Genomic DNA, 20,400 nt, shown 5'->3' on the forward strand with positions numbered 1-20,400 from the left:
AGTGAAAGATTTGAAGACTGCACAATTTATATTTTTGATAATTAACATTTGACTGATAAATTCACCAAATTCAGTTGTTTTCTAAACAGTTGTATTTTTTCCCCATAATTTATTATAAGAAAACCATCTCTCAGTATAATTCCATCCAGATTATTGTATAAAGTCACCCAAAGCTAAGTATGGTCATTATTTCCTGTATTTGTCCCAATACTTTTGACCAAACCGCCTTAGAGATAATGTAGATCCACGTCTGGCCAAGGGGTGTCGCTGTGGTGCCTTCCTGTTGCCAGGGAGACCACATAAAACACCTCCTGCACTTCTTCAATGGTCTCAAGTGTCCCAGCGGTGCCTGAATGCAACTCTCACTGCAAGACGCTGGACGCGGACAACTCGAGGACGCCAAGACGAAACAAATCTGCTTTGGTTGTTACGTTTTACTGTGGAGAAAACGAGTTTTTGTCCAAGAAGCCGCGGTGGATTTAAACAGGGAGCAGGCTTTGCTTAAGCCGTATTCACGGACACTGAAGCGGTGAGTCGTCGCCGTCTGTTAACGGGGCAGCTACGTAGTTAACTTGGGAGTTAGCGGCGCCGGGCTACTGAGCTAATTCAACTTTAAGGTATTTATTTCAACAAATGAGGTCTTTTCATACAATTAAACTTCTCTTTTTAGCGTGAGTTAGTATATTTAAGCAGTTTGTTGTGTGTAGGAGCACCAAAATGGACATTTACGTTCTGGTAGTTAAATACTGTAGTTCTATGTGAAGGCTATTTAGACTAATCTCTCTTCTGTAACTAATATATGTAAGACTATTTTAACCTTTTGATTGAACGTCGACATATGACTTCATGATAAAACATATGTAATATTAGTATGTGGCTTTAGCTCAATCTGGCTAATAAGTGTCAATCTGTTGTGTTATGCTAATACTTTAGCTAGTCTCGTGCACTTTTCGTCATTATTTTAAATGTACAGTGCTAACAAAGTGATTGGGTTATTATGTACATACATTATAGCACAGTGGAATTAATGCAAATTAACTATATTTTAATCAACGTAAGGCACAAACATTATTGTTTGTGTGTAGTAGGGTATTTATTAGATATGTACACTTGAAATTATTCAACTTCAGTGTAAATTAGTTATTTGAAATATGCAAAATGTTCAGCAGACTGCTGTGGTGTTTTTTTTTATTGGCTCATTGCAAACTTTTGTATTTGAAGGCATATCAATTAGGAATCATTCTTTCACCATCTATCATGTGTTCATACATCACCCTCCTGTTCAGGTACCTCTGCTGCTTGAGATATCCAAGGATTAACTAAGGCTGTGGCGACAGATGGCCATCTTGAAGTCTCCGCTGTTGTGTCAGCCGCCAGTCTAAACACAGATAAATGCTTCCAAGGCTTGGAGCAAGAGCTGATGGGGGGGGGGTTCTGGCCATGCCTGCCAATTGTGATTAGCTGTGGGAAGTCGGGAATACAGGGGGGGGAGGGCTGCCGTGGCCATGATATGAATGGCTGTTTGACCTGAGCTTTAAAGATGGGCCCTCGGTGTCTGTACGAGCATAGGATGGTTTCTAGTTAAACATACCCAATGAAAGATCTTCAGCATGGTTGAAGACCATGTCTTATTACTGTGTGTCAAGAATAGCCCTCAGTGCATGATGTCGCCGTATCAAGGGACAGTGTAGGGACCTGTGTACACAAGTCCAAGACTGGATGAGGGATTTTAGGTGACTGAGGCCAGAGAGCTTTCCATGCTGAGAGTATAGATTAGCAAGGTAAGAGGAAACGTCAGCTCGGTTACTTGTGCAGCAAGTGAAAGGCTACATGTTAATAAAATATACAATTTAATGCATGAAAATGACTCAGTTTTTCCCTAGACGGGATTCACAAGATGAAATCCAACCAAGTAGCTTATATGGTATACTTCTTTGCTTTAGTTTTAGTTTACCTTTTCTTACACATACTGTATGATACTGTACATGCTGACATTTATTTTTGCACATATTTCAGGATGAATGTTTGCAGCAGGACCTCAAAGGACCCCATCCATTGTCGCTGTGAAATGGCCCCTGATGAGTGCAATCTCTGCATCGCTTCCTCTTAACACCCAAAGGAGCTCAGCCAGAACTGAAGTGGTCTGAGCCGTATGCTAGAGGGGCAGGCATGATCACCACCCATATGAACGGTTATGTGCAGGAGGGCTCTGTGCAGGCCGCCAACCACAGGGAGCGGGCCGTGGACTGTCCCGGCGACGACACTTGCCTCGTCAAACCTCCACACTGCAGCGCTCACATGGAGAGGATTCAGCAGTACCAGGAGGAGCTGAGGAAGAGGAGGGACGAGGACGGCCGGGGGAGACACGACATTGACCCCAACGCTTCGCTGAGACTCAAGAAACTGTCGCAGAACCCCAAAGTGGGCGTTGACAATCCCACCTTTGAAGGGAAGGAGAACGCTGCCAAAGATGTACATCGCCAGGCTCCGGTTGATGGTGAGTTTGAAAAGAATAGACAATCTGAAGCTCTTTGTTGGTGGGACGCAGGGGGGGGGGGGGTGCAGTGGTGACCACCAGAGAAGAATAGGAAGCTATTGGGAGAGATCAAACAAAAGGAGACAAAACATTGTCCTTTAAGGGGGTGGGAAAGCGGGCGGGACTGGAAGTGAGTGATGTGTCGAGGTCAAGGAACCATATTTGGAACCCTACTCAAAGTAGTAGAACCATGTGATTTCTCCCAGCTTATCAGCAAAGAAAGATAACCTTTTAAACAATAATGATAATAGAAATAATAAGTATGTGTTTTACTCTTAGCTTGTAGAAAGATACGTTATATTATGAGGACATAATTGAACACAAGTATTGGGACACCTAGTTATTACGCTTTGGGAAGAAGTAATATTGGAAGAACAGGAGTATGCTGTTTTATTTAATTTAACCTACACAGCAACCATAACTTTATATTAGGGAATACGGGCATACTGTATAAAAATCAAACATTTGCACTGCTCCTCTCAATGTTCCTGTATCGCCATCTCCATCACAGAGCTGGAGGAGATGCTGCAGGCCGTCAAGTGGGTGCAGCAATGCCTGAACGATGCTCAGAGTCAGCAGGATACGGAGCTGCTACTCCAGCTGCTGGCAAAGGAAGACTTCAAGTGCGCCTACAACATCTACACTGTTGTGTCCCAGAAGATGAACCGAGTAAACCCCACCTCGCCCCTCACAGTGCAAGCACAGGACCTTTGCTCGGAGGTAAGCATCGCCAAGCCGTGTGCAGTAATTGGAAACGCAGCCAGTAGGAGTCAACTGGGAATAGTAAATTATGCAGAGTTAATACCTCTCCTATTATCTAAAAACAGGAAATTACATTAAATAAATAATACAATCTAAAAGTAAAAAAAATATAAATACATTAAATACATTTTTATATTAACTGAAATGGAAAGTGAAATTCATTCATTCATTAATTTTCTACCGCTTTTTCCTCACGAGGGTCGCGGGGGTGCTGGAGCCTATCCCAGCTGTCTTCGGGCGAGAGGCGGGGTACACCCTGGACTGGTCGCCAGCCAATCACAGGGCACATATAGACAAACAACCATTCACACTTGCATTCATACCTATGGACAATTTGGAGTCACCAATTAACCTAGCATGTTTTTGGAATGTGGGAGGAAACCGGAGTACCCGGAGAAAACCCACGCATGCACGGGGAGAACATGCAAACTCCACACAGAGATGGCCGAGGGTGGAATTGAACCCCGGTCTCCTAGCTGTGAGGTCTGCGCGCTAACCACTAGATCGCCGTGCCGCCGGAAAGTGAAATTGACAGTGTTTATTTTTTCCACATACATTGTGATACAGTTTTTCTACATTTCATTCATGATAACGACACGCCCACCATTGGAGTTAATGTCAGCTGACTAAAACCCAATAATGTGTCCAGATGTGGCCCTGATTGTGGTACGACTCAATTACAGAGGCGTGTAAAGTTCACTTAAAGGGCACCGAGCAGCTCCGACGCTATTCCCGTCTTTTCCATGAGACGACCAGGCTGAGCGGATCTATTTTGCTCTCAGACATGGCAACGCGTCGTCCTCCTGTGGACAGTAAATTGGCGTGTGCTCTCACCCACCGGGCACGGCTCCCGAAGCTCTTTATCGACGCCTAATCGATTGAGCTGCGGCGTGTGGCCTGGCTGTGTGTGTGTGACGCTCCGATTGGGCCCCGGCTAAACTAATCTCCCTGCAGCCTGCGATGCAGCCCACTGCACCAAGGAGGCCAGGAAAAGAAACTCCAGCGGCTTACTGTAGTGTGGTTTGAGAAGCTGTATCACCGAGGGAGGGGGGGGAGGGAGAAGTGCGTCACCTTGTTAGTGAAAGCTTTGATTAGTGTAATGGACACAACAGGCGCCTAACAAGGGACCAAGGCTTTGTCCACAGTAACATTCCTAAATAATAATACAGGCACGACTGCTAACTTAATGCGCCCCCCCCCCCCATGGGACATACCACAACTAAATGATTCAAATGGATAGTCTTGTACCAGTGAGGGTGAATTGTTCTGAATGCATGACAGCGAACACTTAAAACCTTGTTTTAGAGTGAAGTACCATTCTTTTTTTTTTTTTTTTTCTTTTCTACGGCGTGTGAAAAATGGCGTCAAGATTTAGTGGGTGTGTGTGAAATAGTGTGCTCCATCCCACATGTCTTTGCTCATTAACCAAATAAGCTTGCAGCATGACTGTATGAATATAGTGTCCCTTTATGATGTAAGTCTTCCTGATCTCAGGTCAGCTACCATTGTAAAAACAGAATCTTGAACTTGAAGGGAACCATGTGTTCAGACATGTGATATTAAAAGTACTAGAGATGGTGCCCTCCAGAAGTAATGAAACGGTGAGGCCAACTGCTTTATACAGTATTTGCTGTAGACTGAAAACATCATGTACTGGAACGAGTGACTAAGGTGTGTTTTGTTGCGCAGGTATATCATATAAAATTGCCTTTTTAAGGAACAAAGAGCACTGAATGTTAATACTCAGGACAATAAATAAACATATAGGAAACACACACGTAGTTGTTTTTTATTTAAAGAAGTATCCAAAGCCTTGGGGCAGCCGTGTCGCAGTACACTGTTAGTAATTTGACTGAGCGATATCATGCTGCATTCCAGACAACTGGGAGCTACTGGGACCTCAAAGCATTCCAGTTGAAAGTAAACACAAAACACGGCTGATAAACTCACTGAGATTGTTGTTCAGGTCAAAGGTAAATTAAAGTCCCTATGTGGAAAATGTACACAGTTGTGTACAGTTTTTGGGGTTAAATGCATATCGATTTGTCTGACGTGATGGGGAACTTCATCATGTGACCTCACCGTGCCGCATTTGTGTATTCAGGTCCAGAAGATCCTCAAATCCAGCCAACAGAGGGAAGGCTTGGAGCTCAGAGCTCTGCTCACCAATCCTCATCTCCAGGTCAGCTGACTTATCATTTCCTCTTTGAACCCAAAGCACGAGCGTCTCCTTTGACTTGATCATTTGTGCACCACGGCGGTAGTCCACTTGCAAGTGGACAACCATGGCAAAGTAATGAAGCTAAAATGAAGCCAAGGTTGCATGAGGCTTCCTTTCCAGGAGTGGGATTCACCAGCGGGGGTGTCTGTAATATCAGAAGTCCACTTTCCTTTAATGCAGCGAATATGTGAGGCTTCACTATAGTACACAAAACCAATACCTAGATGCAGGTGTGTGAGTTTGACAGTGTCTCTAGTGCGGGATTTGATTGATTCTGAATGGTTGCCGTGTGTGCACAGGCGCTGATGCAGGCCCACGACAGCTTAGCAGTGCAGGAAATGGCAGAGGACAATGTGATTCAGTATCTTGGAGAAACGGTTAAAATGGTGCGGCTGCAGAAGACCCCTGACACACCGTTGGTGAGACACCACTTCCACACTTTTTTGTCCATTTACGATGCAGAGTTAATTCAACGTGTATCTCCCACCAGGGCGCCACGGTGCGTAATGACACGGACAGTGTGGTGGTGAGCCGTGTGGTTAAAGGCGGGACTGCAGAAAGGAGCGGCCTCCTCAACGAGGGGGACGAGATCCTGGAGATCAATGGTATATCCGTTCGTGGGAAGCATGTCAACGAAGTTCACGATTTACTGGTGAGAACATGTTACAACTACAAAAACAAATACAGACTGACATTAGCTGCTGCTTTCATGTACTTTAGCGTTTCACACTATACGTTTACTGAAGCATGAATATGAAAGAAAAGCCATCAATCCCATGATGCACGTGAATGCATCACAGCATATCATAGACACCATGACGTCCTTTCTCATCTTTTCCACCAGCAACGGATGCACGGCACTTTGACCTTCCTCCTCATCCCGAGCTCTCAGATTAAACCTGCCCCGCACAGACAGACTGTGGTAAGTCTGTACGGTGGACATGTGTGGCCTGTCTGCACGCACACACGCATGCCACGGCATCTATGACCATTACCTCCCCCTGCAGATACACGTACGAGCTTACTTTGACTACGACCCCTCCGATGACCCTTTCGTGCCATGTCGGGAGCTGGGCCTGTCCTTCCAGAAAGGAGATATTCTCCACGTCATCAGCCAGGATGACCCCAACTGGTGGCAGGCCTACAGGGACGGAGATGAGGAAAACCAGTTACTAGCTGGACTCATTCCAGGTACGCATCAATTTGCATTGTTGTTTGAATATCTTAAAATGATAAGATTTTGTTTTTACATAATGAATTATTGCAAGATGATAATTAATATTACCTAGCTGATAAAGTCACTGTATGTCTGACGAGAGGTCTTACTTCGTTTGTGTCATTGTTCTTTCACGTGACCGTTTTTTTTGTGAACAGGAAATCTCAGTGTTTGACGAGAAAACGTAGAACCTTTAACAGTAGTACATGTATACTGTACATTTTAGCTGTATCGCCACGTGTGTATATATCACAGTACTACCAAATTTGCAGGATCCACTGTATATGAACGGTGATTGAGAGAACGCTGAACGGCAGGCTACTAACTGAGCTCGATCGAACCGTCCCAGCAGGAAAAGCCCCGCCCATATGGCACATTTAGTAGATTAAAACAAACACCTGAGAAATAAGATTACTCTTCAACCCAAGCCTGTGGGGTTTGCTAGAAAAGGAGGTTAATCAGTGGAAATGGAAAGTTGGCCAACTAAGACAGACTGAGGGGGACATAATGGGAAATTATTATGTAGTACTGAAAAGGGGTAATACTGGAAGGAGATGTTTATTAATGAGCTTAGATCAACTAGAGAAATGTTCAAATCACATTGACTCTTAGAACAGAATAGTCAAATCTTTGTATCACTCAGGCAAGAACTTCCAGCAACAGAGAGAAACCTTGAAGAGAACAACACCGGACAAGAGCCAAGAGCAACAAGGTAAGAAGATTGTGAGGGTTACCAATCGACACGATGAAATTTTACCAATAACCTCATCCACCCACGCTCAACCCAACCATTTTTTTCCTCCAGGAAAACGTTGGTATGTGAAAAAAGGCAAGAAACAAAAGAAGAAAAATGCATCTACTCTGACCAAAAACAATGGTATGAACCTTTAGAAAGTCATTTGCTGTCTTAAACTTCCCTTCCTTTTCATCGAGTCTCACATTTAACCCTTAGATGCATAAGTGGGTCAAAAATGACCCGGTCAGGTTATTTTCTTGAAATAGCTTTGTAATTAAAAATTGTTATCATTTCATATTCCAGGTATTCCTCAAAAAACATGTTTTTGATATCATGCCATTCAAATTTTTAACTTACCTTTTATATATTTTAAGAATCTTTTGTTTTTGTGTTGCTACCCCACCCTTCCATAAGTGGGTCAAAAATGACCCGGTCAGGTTGTTTTCTTGAAATATCTTTGTAATGAAATTTTTTCATCATTTCATATTCCAGGTATTCCTCAAAAAACATGTTTTTGCTATCATATCACATTTTTAACTTACCTTTTATACATTATAAGAAATTTTAGTTTGTGTGTTACTACTCCAACCTTCCATAAGTGGGTCAAAAATGACCCGCATGCATTTTGTATGGAATCCAATAGGAACCATTGATTCTTATCAACTTTGGCTGTCAGGAATAAATTAACTGTAGATCACACAGACTATATCAGAAGTGTCACCCCATTATTTTACACATCAAGTGCTAATACATGTAAGTATTATCTTCTTATGATATTGTGTGTGTGTGTGTCCTTCATGACTGTTAGTATTATCAACAAATTAACCTACTGAATTAATTAACCTAGCTGACACTAGCTGGCTAACATTACTATATGTATTGTTGGGCATACTTTATAAACAGCTAACATTAGCACAGTTTTTGTAAAATATAATATGTAGTATGGGTATTACACCTGTCTGAGATACTGTCAATCTGGAATACTATAGCATTGGCATAGTCAAGTCTGCTATGGTATTATTAACCAAAATGGCAAAAATGGCTTAAAAACACATTGATTCTAATATGGGTCATTTTTGACCCACTTATGGAAGAGCGTAGGGTCCAGTCACTCATGCATCTAAGGGTTAAGTGCTGTCAGTCTGCAAGCATTGTGTGTTTGGATGCTTCACAAACGACTACTTGCTGCAGTTGACATGACCTCGCCTCTCCCTGGCTTGGATTAGCGCCGTCTTCATAGACGGGATCAGAGGAGGCACCAACAGGTGCCCAGCAGGTGCCTAAATGGCTTGAAGGGCCCTGTTTTGTCATATGGTGCACATTGTTGTACACACAAACACATGTGACTCGAGCCGCTTAGTGGACTTGGTTGGTTTTTGTGCCCCAAAGCAGATTTTTGCTCCATCTGCACATAAAAAAAACAACAATGGGTCTCATTCATGGACAATTTTGTGCAAAAATCCTATTTATACACATTATTTTCTCCATTTTGTCCAAAGGTGTGAATGCTACTCGTATACTGTATGTATCCTGTGATTGCCTCTCACCAAAAATCAGCTCTGATAGGTTCCAGCTCACCCGTGACCCTGAATGGGATTGAAAGTTAAATTAATAGTATAAAAATATTGGTGAAAGTTATGATGTGGTATTTTTTTAATCCCGAGCATCCCATCTGTCTCCTCAGACGGCGATGACTTCCTGACATATGAGGAGATGTCTCTCTATCACCAGCCTGCTAACCGCAAACGCCCCATCGCCCTCATCGGGCCTACAAACAGCGGCCACGACGAGCTGCGTCGGAGGCTTCTCTCCATCGAGCCGGACAAGTTTGCTGTCGCTGTCCCACGTGAGTTAATTTAGAGGAAAACCACTCCGACAGGCCGCCAGGACGTGTAAATGTCAAACTCTTTTTCTCTATCGTAGACACAACCAGGAACCCCAGACTTCACGAGAGGAATGGTCGCGAGTACCACTTTGTGAGCCGACCCGGATTCGAATCGGACTTAGCCGTTGGGAAGTTCATCGAGTCCGGAGAGTATGAGAAGAACTTGTACGGAACCAGCACGGACTCTGTGCGACATGTGGTCAACTCGGGACGCATCTGTGTGCTCTGCCTACACACCAGGGTAGGATGGCGTGTCACTCCTGAGCTGTACACCCCAGACAGCCGCCATTTTTATAGTTTTTCTCCAAAAGTAGGACATTTTTCAAAAATCGTTCACCATGAGCTGGTAATAATTTATAAATATGTGATAATACAGGTAAAATGTACATGTAATACACATGTATTTTTACATGTGGGCTGCACGGTGGTCAAGTGGTTAGCGCGCAGACCTCACAGCTAGGAGACCCGAGTTCAATCCCACCCTCGGCCATCTCTGTCTACCTCGGTTTTCTCCAGGTACTCCGGTTTCCTCCCCCATTCCAAAAACATGCTAAGTTAATTAGCGACTCCAAATTGTCCATAGGTGTGAATGTGAGTGTGAATGGTTGTTTGTCTATATGTGCCCTGTGATTGGCTGGCCACCAGTGCAGGGTGTACCCCGCCGCTTACCAGCTTGGATAGGCTCCAGCACCCCCGCGACCCTGGTGTGGATAAGCGGTAGAAAATGAATGTTTACATGTTTTTTTTGGTCAAGCGGCGAAAATGAGTTTCCTCCGTAGGAAGAGATGGGGTGGGGAGTTTGGTCATCGGGGAGGGGCTCAGGTTAGAGTCCCTGCTTCTGAACTTTCAGAGGAGCCACTTGAGGTGGTTCAGGCATCTAGTCCAGGTGCTTCCTGGACACCTCCTTGAAGTGTTCCGGGCATTCCCAGCCAGGAGGCCCCTGGGCACGCTGCTGGGATTATGTCTCGCAGCTGACCCGGGAACAACTTGGTGTCCTCTCGGTGGAACTAGAAGAGGTGGCCGCGGACTGGGAAACTTTGACTTCCCAACTGAGACTCCCCCCCAACCTTGACCCGGATAAGCGGAATAAATTGAATGGCTGTTACTTGTCTTGTCAACATTATTTCCTCTTTGACAGTCGTTGAGAGTGCTGAGGTCCTCCAACCTCAAGCCCTTCATCATCTTCATCGCTCCTCCTTCTCAGGAACGACTGCGCACCCTGCTGGCCACTGAAGGAAAGACACCCAAGGTACTAGACAGGGCTTCAACCATTTTCTGTTCACTGTCCCATTTGGTTGCCGGGTGTTGCTGCATTTATGTCCATCTCATGTTGTCATATTCAGCCCGAGGAGCTAAAGGAGGTCATCGAAAAAGCCCGGGAGATGGAGCAGGATTTTGGCCCCTTTTTTGACGCCACCATTGTGAACACGGAGCCAAACGAAGCTTTCCTGGAACTGCGCAGGCTGATAGAGAAGCTGGACACTGAGCCTCAGTGGGTTCCCACTTCCTGGCTGTGCTAAAGCCAGAAAGGACAGACGGCGGTAAATTTGCACATTTTCCTCGTTTGTAGAGGAGGTGAACTATAGCACGCTGTGCAGAGATGGACTCAGGTTTCTTACCTTTCTTCTTATCTGTGTGTCTTTTGTCTGTGTCTGTTTTTTCCTGCTTTGTCATGTTGAGTCATTTTACGAGACAAATAGAATTATTTCTATCCTATTATTCTTAATATTTATAATTGTAAATACAGATTTTTTTTTTTTTTAGACAAAGATACAATATTTTACTCCTAAATTTTCCGTATCCGATGTCAAAATGACGTGACGGCACTCTGTCATTACTAGAGAATACCGCAGTTCGTTCTTCTTACCGTGGTCAGTATTATTTTTGTTGTCTGATTCGTGCTGTGTTGACAGGCCTCCAAAAAAACATGTCTACGTTATCATTAAACGGTATATCACGCTGCAAACTTCCTGCTAGCCTAGCACGCCTTCATTCATCCCAACTAACGTGACCGTGTGCTGCAACGTGTCTCTCAGGATCCATCCAGCTGCCTTTTCTGAGGTTGGTGATCTTTATGGCCTCATCGAGAGATGTCTGGGGACACTACAAGTTTAGCATAGGAATAAAAATATTAACATATCCTAAATAAAGCACAAAAATATCTTTCAAAAAAAAAATTTTACAGTGTCCAAGCAGGCTCCAGTAACTTCAATAGCATGTGATTAGCAGTCATTTCGGTGAAACAGCACCCCCTCGCTGTAGGTAAGTGAACTTCACCAGCAGTTCTTGTTCATGTGCTGACTTAGCAAACGTTTGAAATGTGAGTACATCTTTTATTGGTTGATGAGTGTTTTACAGCAACATCTGGTCAGTGAGGTAACAACAATCCCAAAGGGACTCACACACACTCGCAATAGTTTTAAGCTTTACAGCATGCAGTGTGAGAAGCACAAATCACCATCATAATCACAATTGACTTCATATTATATTTACGTATCCTTATATTACTTGCAAGTAACGCTTCAGTTCTGTACAAAGACGAAAACATGGACACAAAATCACACTTTCATGAGAGGACTTAGACGCGGGCCGGGAGGCACGGAATAAATAGGTTTAAGGGTTGCCTCGGCGACAAGGTCACTCAAAGAGCAAGTCTTCATCCGTCTCCTCCGTCAGCATGTTGGCGGGCTCCGCGATGGGGCCCAGCTTGGCCAGGCGTTCGGCAATTTCTTTTTCTGTCTTTTCTCTCAGCTGCTTCTTCTTCTCTTGGATCTTCTTCAGCCTGAGGGAGGAGACGTCACACACACACACACCACGCTCAGAAGATCATACTTGACAAACGAAGGCTTTTTTAGACTCACCTGTAGAACTCCTCTCGTTCCCTCTCATCCAGCTCGGTAATGATGTAAGTCAAGGTGCGATCGATGCGGGGGATGATCACTAAAAGTTGTGATAAGAAGCATAATTTTAAACATGCCTCTAAAATGTATGATAGAATGTGTCAAATCTACCGTGCTCGATCGCATTCACACGGCGGTTGGTGATCTTTATGGCCTCATCGAGAGTCACAAAAGATGTCTGGGGATAAACATGAGTACAAGTTTAGAATAGGAATAAATAATATCCTAACATATCCTAAATAAAGCACAAAAAATATTTCAAACATTTCAACATTTTTTACAGTGTCCAAGCTGGCTCCAGTAACTTCAATAGCATGTGATTAGCAGTCATTTCGGTGAAACAGCACCCCCTCGCTGTAGGTAAGTGAACTTCACCAGCAGTTCTTGTTCATTCATCAAAGTCCATCACGATTGAAAAAGAAGAGCCCTGCGATTGGCTGCAATTCTTCTGAACTAGGCTATAGGCAGAAGTTTACAGTTTAATTACAGTAACAATTTTGACATAATTTTTAAAAATGTGTTATTGCCGTTATCGTACTATTTTTGACAGCCATAATATCAGCATGTTTAATGCGCACAACAAAATCAGTTGTCTGTTTGCTTGAATAAACTGTGTATCTTTGGATGAGCGCCCCCTACCTGTAGGGAGGCCAATTCCACCAGCAGCTCCACAGCTCTGGCATAGTTCCTCTTCAACCTGGACAGCTGCTCTCCTCCTCTGGCCAGACCAGTCAGCTCATAGCCTGACAAACACAAAACAGGGCTTAAAAATAATCACTGCAAAAACCTTTTGTTGATTGAAAAAAATAATATAAAACCTTTTGTTGATTGAAAAAAATATAAAAAATAAAAAAAATTATAATATATTTATTATATATTTATAATAAAATAAAATAAAAATAATCTAAAGTTTCACTCACTGTCCCCGCCTTCTTGGTAGTGCTCAAAAACTGGAAGAGTTACACCTGAGAAAGGAAAAAAAACCACCGTTGTTTTTTCCCCATCACTCAGCAATGAGGATAAAAAGTAAGAAACATTTTTAACCAACCTGCCACGTTATCTTTTTTGGCTCGGACCTTCACCTGAGCTTTGTTGACATTCTGGATGACAGTTGTGCTGTAAATACAATTACACATGTGGTTTCGTACACTAGAAGTCATCTTATAACCTGATTTGTATTACCTGAAGTCACCAGCTGCAAACTTGGCTTCGGCCAAAGAGAAGGCCGCCTCTCGCATCACCTCTCCCATTTTGGTCTTTGTCTGAAGAAAAAAAAAAAAAACGCTTGTTTGATAGGCAACAAATAATGTTCCTATATGGTTTCCATTAAAAAAGAATAACAGTGCAACTGACCTCAATAATCTTGCGGAGGATTTGACGGAATCGCATGGAGAGGGCATCCGACTTCTTCTTGAGCAGGTTGCGGCCCGTCTGTGCTCCTTTCATACGAGCCTTCATGATGGTCTGAGCCCTGGTAGGAACGGTGACATTTTCATCAAAATACATGAAGCTTGTGTGAAAAAGACCATTGAATTACCTTTCTAATGTCTCCCACTCTAACCTCATGAGCCCCACTTCCGGTGGCATTACATTTGACCAAAAAACACTTAAGCCAGAATTGTGTGTCCATTTCTTGGGAATTATGTCACCATGGTTACGTGAACATCCCAATGTTGGAAACACCCATTTCCAAGCTGTGACCAAAAGTAGTAAGATATAATAAATGAACTATTATGGGCTGCTATGGCTTTGCGGGCAGGGCCCTTATGAAACCAAATTCATAAACAGGATATGAATTGTGGATCTGCAATATATGCATAGTGCATGTATTAGATGTTAGTCATGCATAATGTAGGAATGATTAGAGGTACATTGCACCATATGCTATAGCGGAAAATATAGTTAGAATTATTTATTACTTAGAATGCTCTTGTTTTCTCGTCATTTTTACAAAGTAATCGAATATGTCTATGGAAAATTAGCAAAGCTAAAGCGGAATCTAAACAATTGTAAGCCAATTCTTATTTTTGTGCAAATACTAAGCGCTTCCTAAAAAGTCACATGACAACGACTCTTCCGCTTTTACAAACTAAATACGTAATTATATTAATTGTGATCACATTAATACAAAGAAATATGCAGACATAATAAGGTCAGTATGAGTGTAGTTAAATGCTAAAACGATGTTAGCAAAAACAAGCTACAAGCTTACATTCTGGAGGGGAATATGTCGATCCTGTCTTTTCCAGACATCTTGTCGGCGTTCCGGTGATGATTTCCTGACACGAATTATGTTCACTTTGAAATCGGTGTTGTAAATGTTGACATAAAATGTTGTTTTGTAAGGGATTACGAGAACAGGTTGAGATGATCTTGTCAGACTCTCCGGTCGTGTGGAATCAGCTGACCTCTCGTCACGTGACCCAAACAGCGCATGCGCGGCTAGCAAGCCTCCGATGTTCTTTTTCCGGGTCGCAAAAATTAGCGCAGCCGTGAATGCGAGCTAGCTGATGGTAGCTGTCTATTACTAGAACAACCAGAGGGGCGACATAATAGGACATTTGAACACTCACTGAAATACTTGAAGGCGTCTTCTCATCCAAACACATGACACAGGTGAGTTTGAAAAGCCGAAGTTGATGTTTTAGTGGCGACGGGCGGTGCTAGCTAGCTAGCTAGCTAACTAGCTAAGATAGCTGCTCTCGAGTCGTGCATGTGCCGCATGTGAGCTGGGAGCCCGGCTACTAGCTTGATGCTAATGACGATACTAGCTCTTGTATTTTTAAGATAATCTCTGCTGGTTAATATGACAACATTATGTTTTATGAATGATATACAGTTTAAGGTTTGTATCTTTAGTTTGTCTGACATCGCAAAGTAAGAAAACAATCAATGTATCGTTTTATGTTGCATCATCTTTTCTCTGACAAAAAATCCAATGGAAATATTACAAGCTAATACGTTGTTTACGGAAGTTTATAGGAATGTGATTGAATCAATTGCCAATGTAATTCTTTTCGGGCTCCTTTAGACTATCGTGTCTTCAAATAAGAAGAAAATGACGCCTCGATATTGAGGAAAAATGCAAGATAATTGCCTCCCCACCTATAATTCAAATTCCATGTGTATGCATTCACTTGTAATGCTCATTTTGTAGAAACATTCAATTGACATAAAGGTAAATATGTAGAATCTCTGTCATCTGTTGCAAAATGGACAGTGGTGGATCAACAAAAAACAAAAGTGAAAGTTTGCTCACATTTTTTAACACTATAAATGTAATATCTTATGTCATTCTCTTTTGTTGTTGTTGTTTCAGCGATGCCGGGACTCAGCTGTCGATTTTACCAGCACCGCTTCCCCGAGGTGGAGGATGTCGTCATGGTGAACGTGAGGTCCATCGCAGAGATGGGCGCTTACGTCAGCCTGCTGGAATACAACAACATTGAGGGCATGATCCTCCTCAGCGAGCTCTCGCGTCGACGTATTCGCTCCATCAACAAGCTCATCCGCATCGGACGCAACGAATGCGTTGTGGTCATCCGAGTAGACAAAGAGAAAGGTGAGATGTTGACGCTTTGTCCTTTTTGCTTGTTTGTGTTGTTTATTAGGGTGGAAGTGGCATATTTTCATCCATCAGTGTTTTATTGTGTGCCTCTTAAACCAATGCCACAATCTCCTTCCCAACCACATTATTATTATTATTATTATTATTATTATTATTATTATTATTTACATTAGAAAAATCTATGGGAAGCTACTGTGTGTTTGTGGCATTGCACAAGTGGAGATAGCTACATATTATTTTGGCGCGGTTGCACATTAAGGCAGATTTCATATGTGAAAAATATGGACCAGTGCATCCCTGATGTTAATGATAATTACTGCCATCTAGTGGAAAAGCATGGCATCGTCCTGCCTGTCTTTATGTGGCTGGCATACAATATTTGCATGAATATTTTTTTGTACCAATTCAGTTGCACATTGATTGGGAATAACTGCTCTTACCAATAGCATTCGATATTCGGGTTCTAAACCAAACACCCATTATAGCCAAGTTACAGCGGCTGTCAATCAAACCAGGAATCGGCATCGAGTTTAGAACACAATCATCATCATGCGTCTCCGCTGCTTTCCATCCAGGATACATTGATCTTTCAAAAAGAAGAGTTTCCCCGGAGGAGGCCATCAAGTGCGAAGATAAATTCACCAAATCTAAAACTGTAAGTGATGTTTTCCTCTAATTATATACGGAATATGTTTTAGCTTGGACAGGATGTTTGTGAATGTACACATTAGTGAAATTATAATAAGGTATCAATATCATTGTATGCATTTGCCAGGCAAGTTGCAAGAGTGGCCTGGCTGGTTGTTAGGAGTCTACCATCATTAGATGTCAGTCTATGTAGCTATTTAGCTTGTACAGGATGTTTATGAATAATGTATGAATGAAATTATAAACAGACAGCTAAAGACCAGCCATGGTCTTCTCCAGATGAAACAAATAATTCAAGTCCAAGTCACCAGCCGACTGCTCGGGCAGCACATCTTGGTGGGGAAACCTCCTGATCGACTGTAGGGCGCAGACCCGCATCTTGCGCCTCTGCTGTCCATTGCAGCCCCCCCCACCCCTTCCCCCTCTTCCAGTATTTTATCATCAACTCCAATCGGCTCTATTTTACACACATTATAATGCCAAGGCATGGTTGCCCTTTGTGGTTGCTGTGGCCCCATTAACTAAACCAGGGGTCTCAAACACGCGGCCCGCAGGACACTAGTTTGAGACCCCCGCCTTGATATGAAAGTTTAATGTTAGTGCGGCCCGCGCAAGTTTGATATGGATGCTTATGGAAAAATTATTACATTTGATTAATGTTCATGTTAAAGGTTTAATAACTGTTAATAGTTATCCTCCCTATCCGTGTGGAAGTGGTAAGTTTTTGGCTATTTAAGTTTAAAGGAAATAACTTGAAGGCTACCGTTTAGGTCGCTAGCTCTCTAGTTTGCGAGTTAGCATGTGTCTCAAGACCCTGCAGTTGCGCAATATGTTGTAAATAAAAAGAGTATAAATGTGACTATAGTCGTGTTTTGTCATGTCTACAGGGCTCTAATAATGCTTTGTTCATTTTAATCTGAAAAAAATCATTTGTCTACCCACCAACTATATGTGGTTTCTTAAGTTTTTATTATTTGCCGTTTTATTATTATTATATTTATTTATGATTGGTTGATTTTCTTTATTCTTGATTTGTTTATTTTTCATCTTATTTTGTGCAGAAAAATAAAAAGTAAGATATTTGAGAACAGTGGAATGTTTTAACAGAGCTTTTCTTGTAGAAAATCTGAACCATTTTTCTGTTTTTAATAAATGCGTTTTTTTTTTGGGAAAACCTGATACGGCCCAGTCTCACCCAGACCCTAGCTCCAGTGGGCCCCAAGTAAATTGAGTTTGAGACCCCTGAACTAAACGCTAAGGCAAACGTGGTAAAAGATGACCAACTGGTGTGCATATGCAGGTGTACAGCATCTTGCGACACGTGGCAGAAGTGTTGGAGTACAGTAAAGACGAGCAGCTGGAAAGCTTGTACCAGCGCACCGCCTGGGTCTTTGACGAGAAGTACAAGCGGCCGGGATACGGAGCTTATGACGTCTTCAAACAGGCCGTGTCGTAAGTATCGATGTTCTCATGCATTGTGGTTTTTTGGATGTCGGTGGGGTTGTGAATGATAAACTGATGTCATCTTTTACACATTTGAAAATACGTTGATAGAATTGGCTTCTTCGTTCATAGATATCGTTTGTACCCCCCCCCCTCCAACCGCAGGTATTGACACTTGTATATGTTGCAGCGATCCTTCCATCCTCGGCGATCTGGACTTGACAGAAGAAGAGCGAGCCGTGTTGATCGACAACATCAACAGGCGACTCACCCCACAGGCCGTCAAAATCCGAGCAGGTACGATCGTACATTTGTTGGGTTTTCAGGAGAGACGGGGCGGGGGGAAATGACATCTCAACTTCCTGCTGCAGACATTGAAGTAGCGTGTTATGGATACGAGGGCATCGACGCTGTGAAGGAAGCACTGAGGGCCGGACTAGGCTGCTCTACAGAGGCCATGCCCATCAAGGTACGATCACCATGTCATGTTAACGCTTACTAAAGCTATGTAGCCGTGTATGTATCTGGTTATCATGCATACCTGACACTAGGGTTGGCCCATATTTATAGGTTATCACATGGTTTGTCTGGTATCAGGCCAGGTATCATGCCCCCAAGTTTGGTCGAGGGCTGATACTGGCACGCGGGGGGGCATGATACCTGATGACTGGGCCTGATACCAGATAAACCATGTGATGATCTTATCACATACTACACAGTACTACTACAGTATTAATTGGCCCTGTACCCTAGAAACCGCCCATGATTGATACGGGAAAAGGCCGAAATGATACTGTGTCAAAGCCCAGGGCAGTGATACTGATAAAATATAGAGTTTAACCATGTCCAGTATCAGCCCCGTAGCTGTCCACTCTGGTATCGTGCCCGTGAAACAACCAATCAGAGAACAGCACGCGAGTGCTGTTAACAATAAAATATTATTGTTGAAATATTTTTGCAATTGTTGTGTTTACACTGTTTAGATATAATACATGTAATAAACTCAACATTTTCTGGAAACAAAATGGTCTTTTGATTAAATAGTACGCGATAATAAGCTCATGATTAAATAGTATGTGATAAGATCATCACATGGTTTGTCTGGTATCAGACATGCTAGTATCAGTATCAGTTTATTACACAGTGTAAACTGTGTGTTCATGCTTGTGCGTTGTTCTCTGATTGGTTGTTTCACGGGCACGATACCAGAGCAGTGCACTCTGAGTGGACAGCTGATACTGGACATGGTTTTAAACTCTATATTTTATCAGTATCAACTGCCCTGGGCTTTGACACAGTATCATTTTGGCCTTTTCCCATATCATTCATGGGCGGTTTCTAGGGTGCAGGGCCAATTAATACTGTAGTATGTGATAATAGTTTGTAAAGACCGGTATAGATTCTGCCAATGATATGAGAATGACTTGATGTCATGTTGAGAAGGGAAAACAAAGCAATAGTGTAATAAAAAATCTTCCATATCCACAACAGGCTTTACAGTTTTTGTAGCAATACGTGCAGATGCTGACATCCCATTATAAAAGTTAGCTAGGTTCTTAGCAATAAATAAACATGCTTTACCATGTGAGACGAGTGTATTTTGTTATATGGCGTATGGTTCTGCTGAATTTAAACTTCATATTGTGATGCATGTTAAGTTCCTTATACCCAACCCTACTTTACACCCTCACTGGATTTGGGTTGTTTTATTTTTCAACATGAATAAAAAGATGATGTATGTCTTCAATGTCAACATAAGGAGTATCCTGTATAACAAGATGGTTTATTTTGCAGATTAATCTCATTGCTCCTCCACGTTACGTGATGACCACCACTACACTGGAACGCACAGAAGGTCTGTCGGTCCTCAACCAGGCCATGGCTGCCATCAAGGAGAAGATCGAGGAGAAGAGAGGCGTTTTTAACATCCAAATGGAGGTACGTATTGTACTTGTTACTCCCATTGCCACTACGGTACGGTACCGTAATCGTTGTCCTTTCAGCCCAAGGTGGTGACAGACACAGACGAGACGGAGCTGGCCAGGCAGCTGGAGAGGCTAGAGCGGGAAAACGCCGAAGTGGACGGAGACGACGACGCCGAGGAGATGGAGGCTAAAACGGAGGACTAGAGTCTGTCCTCAGGGAAGACCGTTAACGATGTTGGACCGTTATAGTCCAGTCACACTGCAAACATCGTCTATTAAAAGTGCGAGCTTAGGACTTTTAAGAGACGTTGATGTTTGCCTGGGTTGTCCTTGTCCTCAAGGAAGGCGGAACAACACCTTTCGCTTCTATTTTTAATGACATCACATTGAAATAAAGTCAAGCCGCGACCTTCAAACTCCTGCTTCAGAGTTGTTAGTATCACGGCACCGCCCCTGAATGTACGCGATGCATTCAGGCGAGTCATTCCTTAGCAAAAATGATCTGCTCTTATTTGCTATCAAGTTAAACATTTCCTAAAAGTACAAAGTAAAATAACAAA

At 42.8% G+C, this 20,400-nt stretch overlaps 3 protein-coding genes across 5 annotated transcripts; 2 read left to right on the top strand and 1 right to left on the bottom strand.

Annotated features, from left to right (window-relative positions):
- Positions 1-291: 291 nt before the first annotated feature.
- pals1b (protein associated with LIN7 1, MAGUK p55 family member b) lies at positions 292-11,325 on the top strand. 2 transcript variants are annotated; one of them, XM_058046193.2, is made up of 14 exons: positions 292-617; positions 2,017-2,497; positions 3,048-3,256; positions 5,403-5,480; positions 5,819-5,938; positions 6,010-6,171; positions 6,364-6,441; positions 6,527-6,710; positions 7,379-7,447; positions 7,541-7,612; positions 9,156-9,317; positions 9,395-9,597; positions 10,495-10,605; positions 10,700-11,325. In XM_058046193.2, exons 2-14 carry the CDS (start codon positions 2,170-2,172, stop codon positions 10,874-10,876), a joined length of 1,953 nt encoding a protein of 650 aa, XP_057902176.2. In that variant the 5' UTR covers positions 292-617; positions 2,017-2,169; the 3' UTR covers positions 10,877-11,325. The 2 variants fall into 2 exon arrangements, with proteins under 2 accessions (XP_057902176.2, XP_057902175.2); XM_058046192.2 differs by having other exon boundaries at positions 292-529.
- A 336-nt stretch (positions 11,326-11,661) lies between these two features.
- Positions 11,662-14,694, bottom strand: atp6v1d (ATPase H+ transporting V1 subunit D). 2 transcript variants are annotated; one of them, XM_058046196.2, is made up of 10 exons: positions 14,610-14,694; positions 14,469-14,535; positions 13,610-13,727; positions 13,439-13,518; positions 13,305-13,372; positions 13,177-13,221; positions 12,896-12,999; positions 12,368-12,434; positions 12,218-12,296; positions 11,662-12,138 (listed from the first exon to the last, which is right to left on the bottom strand). In XM_058046196.2, exons 2-10 carry the CDS (start codon positions 14,507-14,509, stop codon positions 11,994-11,996), a joined length of 747 nt encoding a protein of 248 aa, XP_057902179.1. In that variant the 5' UTR covers positions 14,510-14,535; positions 14,610-14,694; the 3' UTR covers positions 11,662-11,993. The 2 variants fall into 2 exon arrangements, with proteins under 2 accessions (XP_057902179.1, XP_078650666.1); XM_078794540.1 differs by having other exon boundaries at positions 11,663-12,138; positions 14,469-14,689.
- Positions 14,695-14,704: 10 nt separating this feature from the next.
- eif2s1b (eukaryotic translation initiation factor 2, subunit 1 alpha b) lies at positions 14,705-20,256 on the top strand. The gene is made up of 8 exons (XM_058046195.2): positions 14,705-14,872; positions 15,576-15,818; positions 16,400-16,479; positions 17,773-17,924; positions 18,106-18,212; positions 18,287-18,384; positions 19,710-19,853; positions 19,919-20,256. Exons 2-8 carry the CDS (start codon positions 15,578-15,580, stop codon positions 20,042-20,044), a joined length of 948 nt encoding a protein of 315 aa, XP_057902178.1. The 5' UTR covers positions 14,705-14,872; positions 15,576-15,577; the 3' UTR covers positions 20,045-20,256.
- The last annotated feature ends 144 nt before the right edge of the window (positions 20,257-20,400 follow it).

The sequence above is a fragment of the Doryrhamphus excisus genome, linkage group LG11, assembly GCF_037039965.1.
Source record: "Doryrhamphus excisus strain RoL-2023G ecotype Guam linkage group LG11, RoL_Dexc_Guam_v1.1, whole genome shotgun sequence".
NCBI lineage: Eukaryota > Metazoa > Chordata > Actinopteri > Syngnathiformes > Syngnathidae > Doryrhamphus > Doryrhamphus excisus.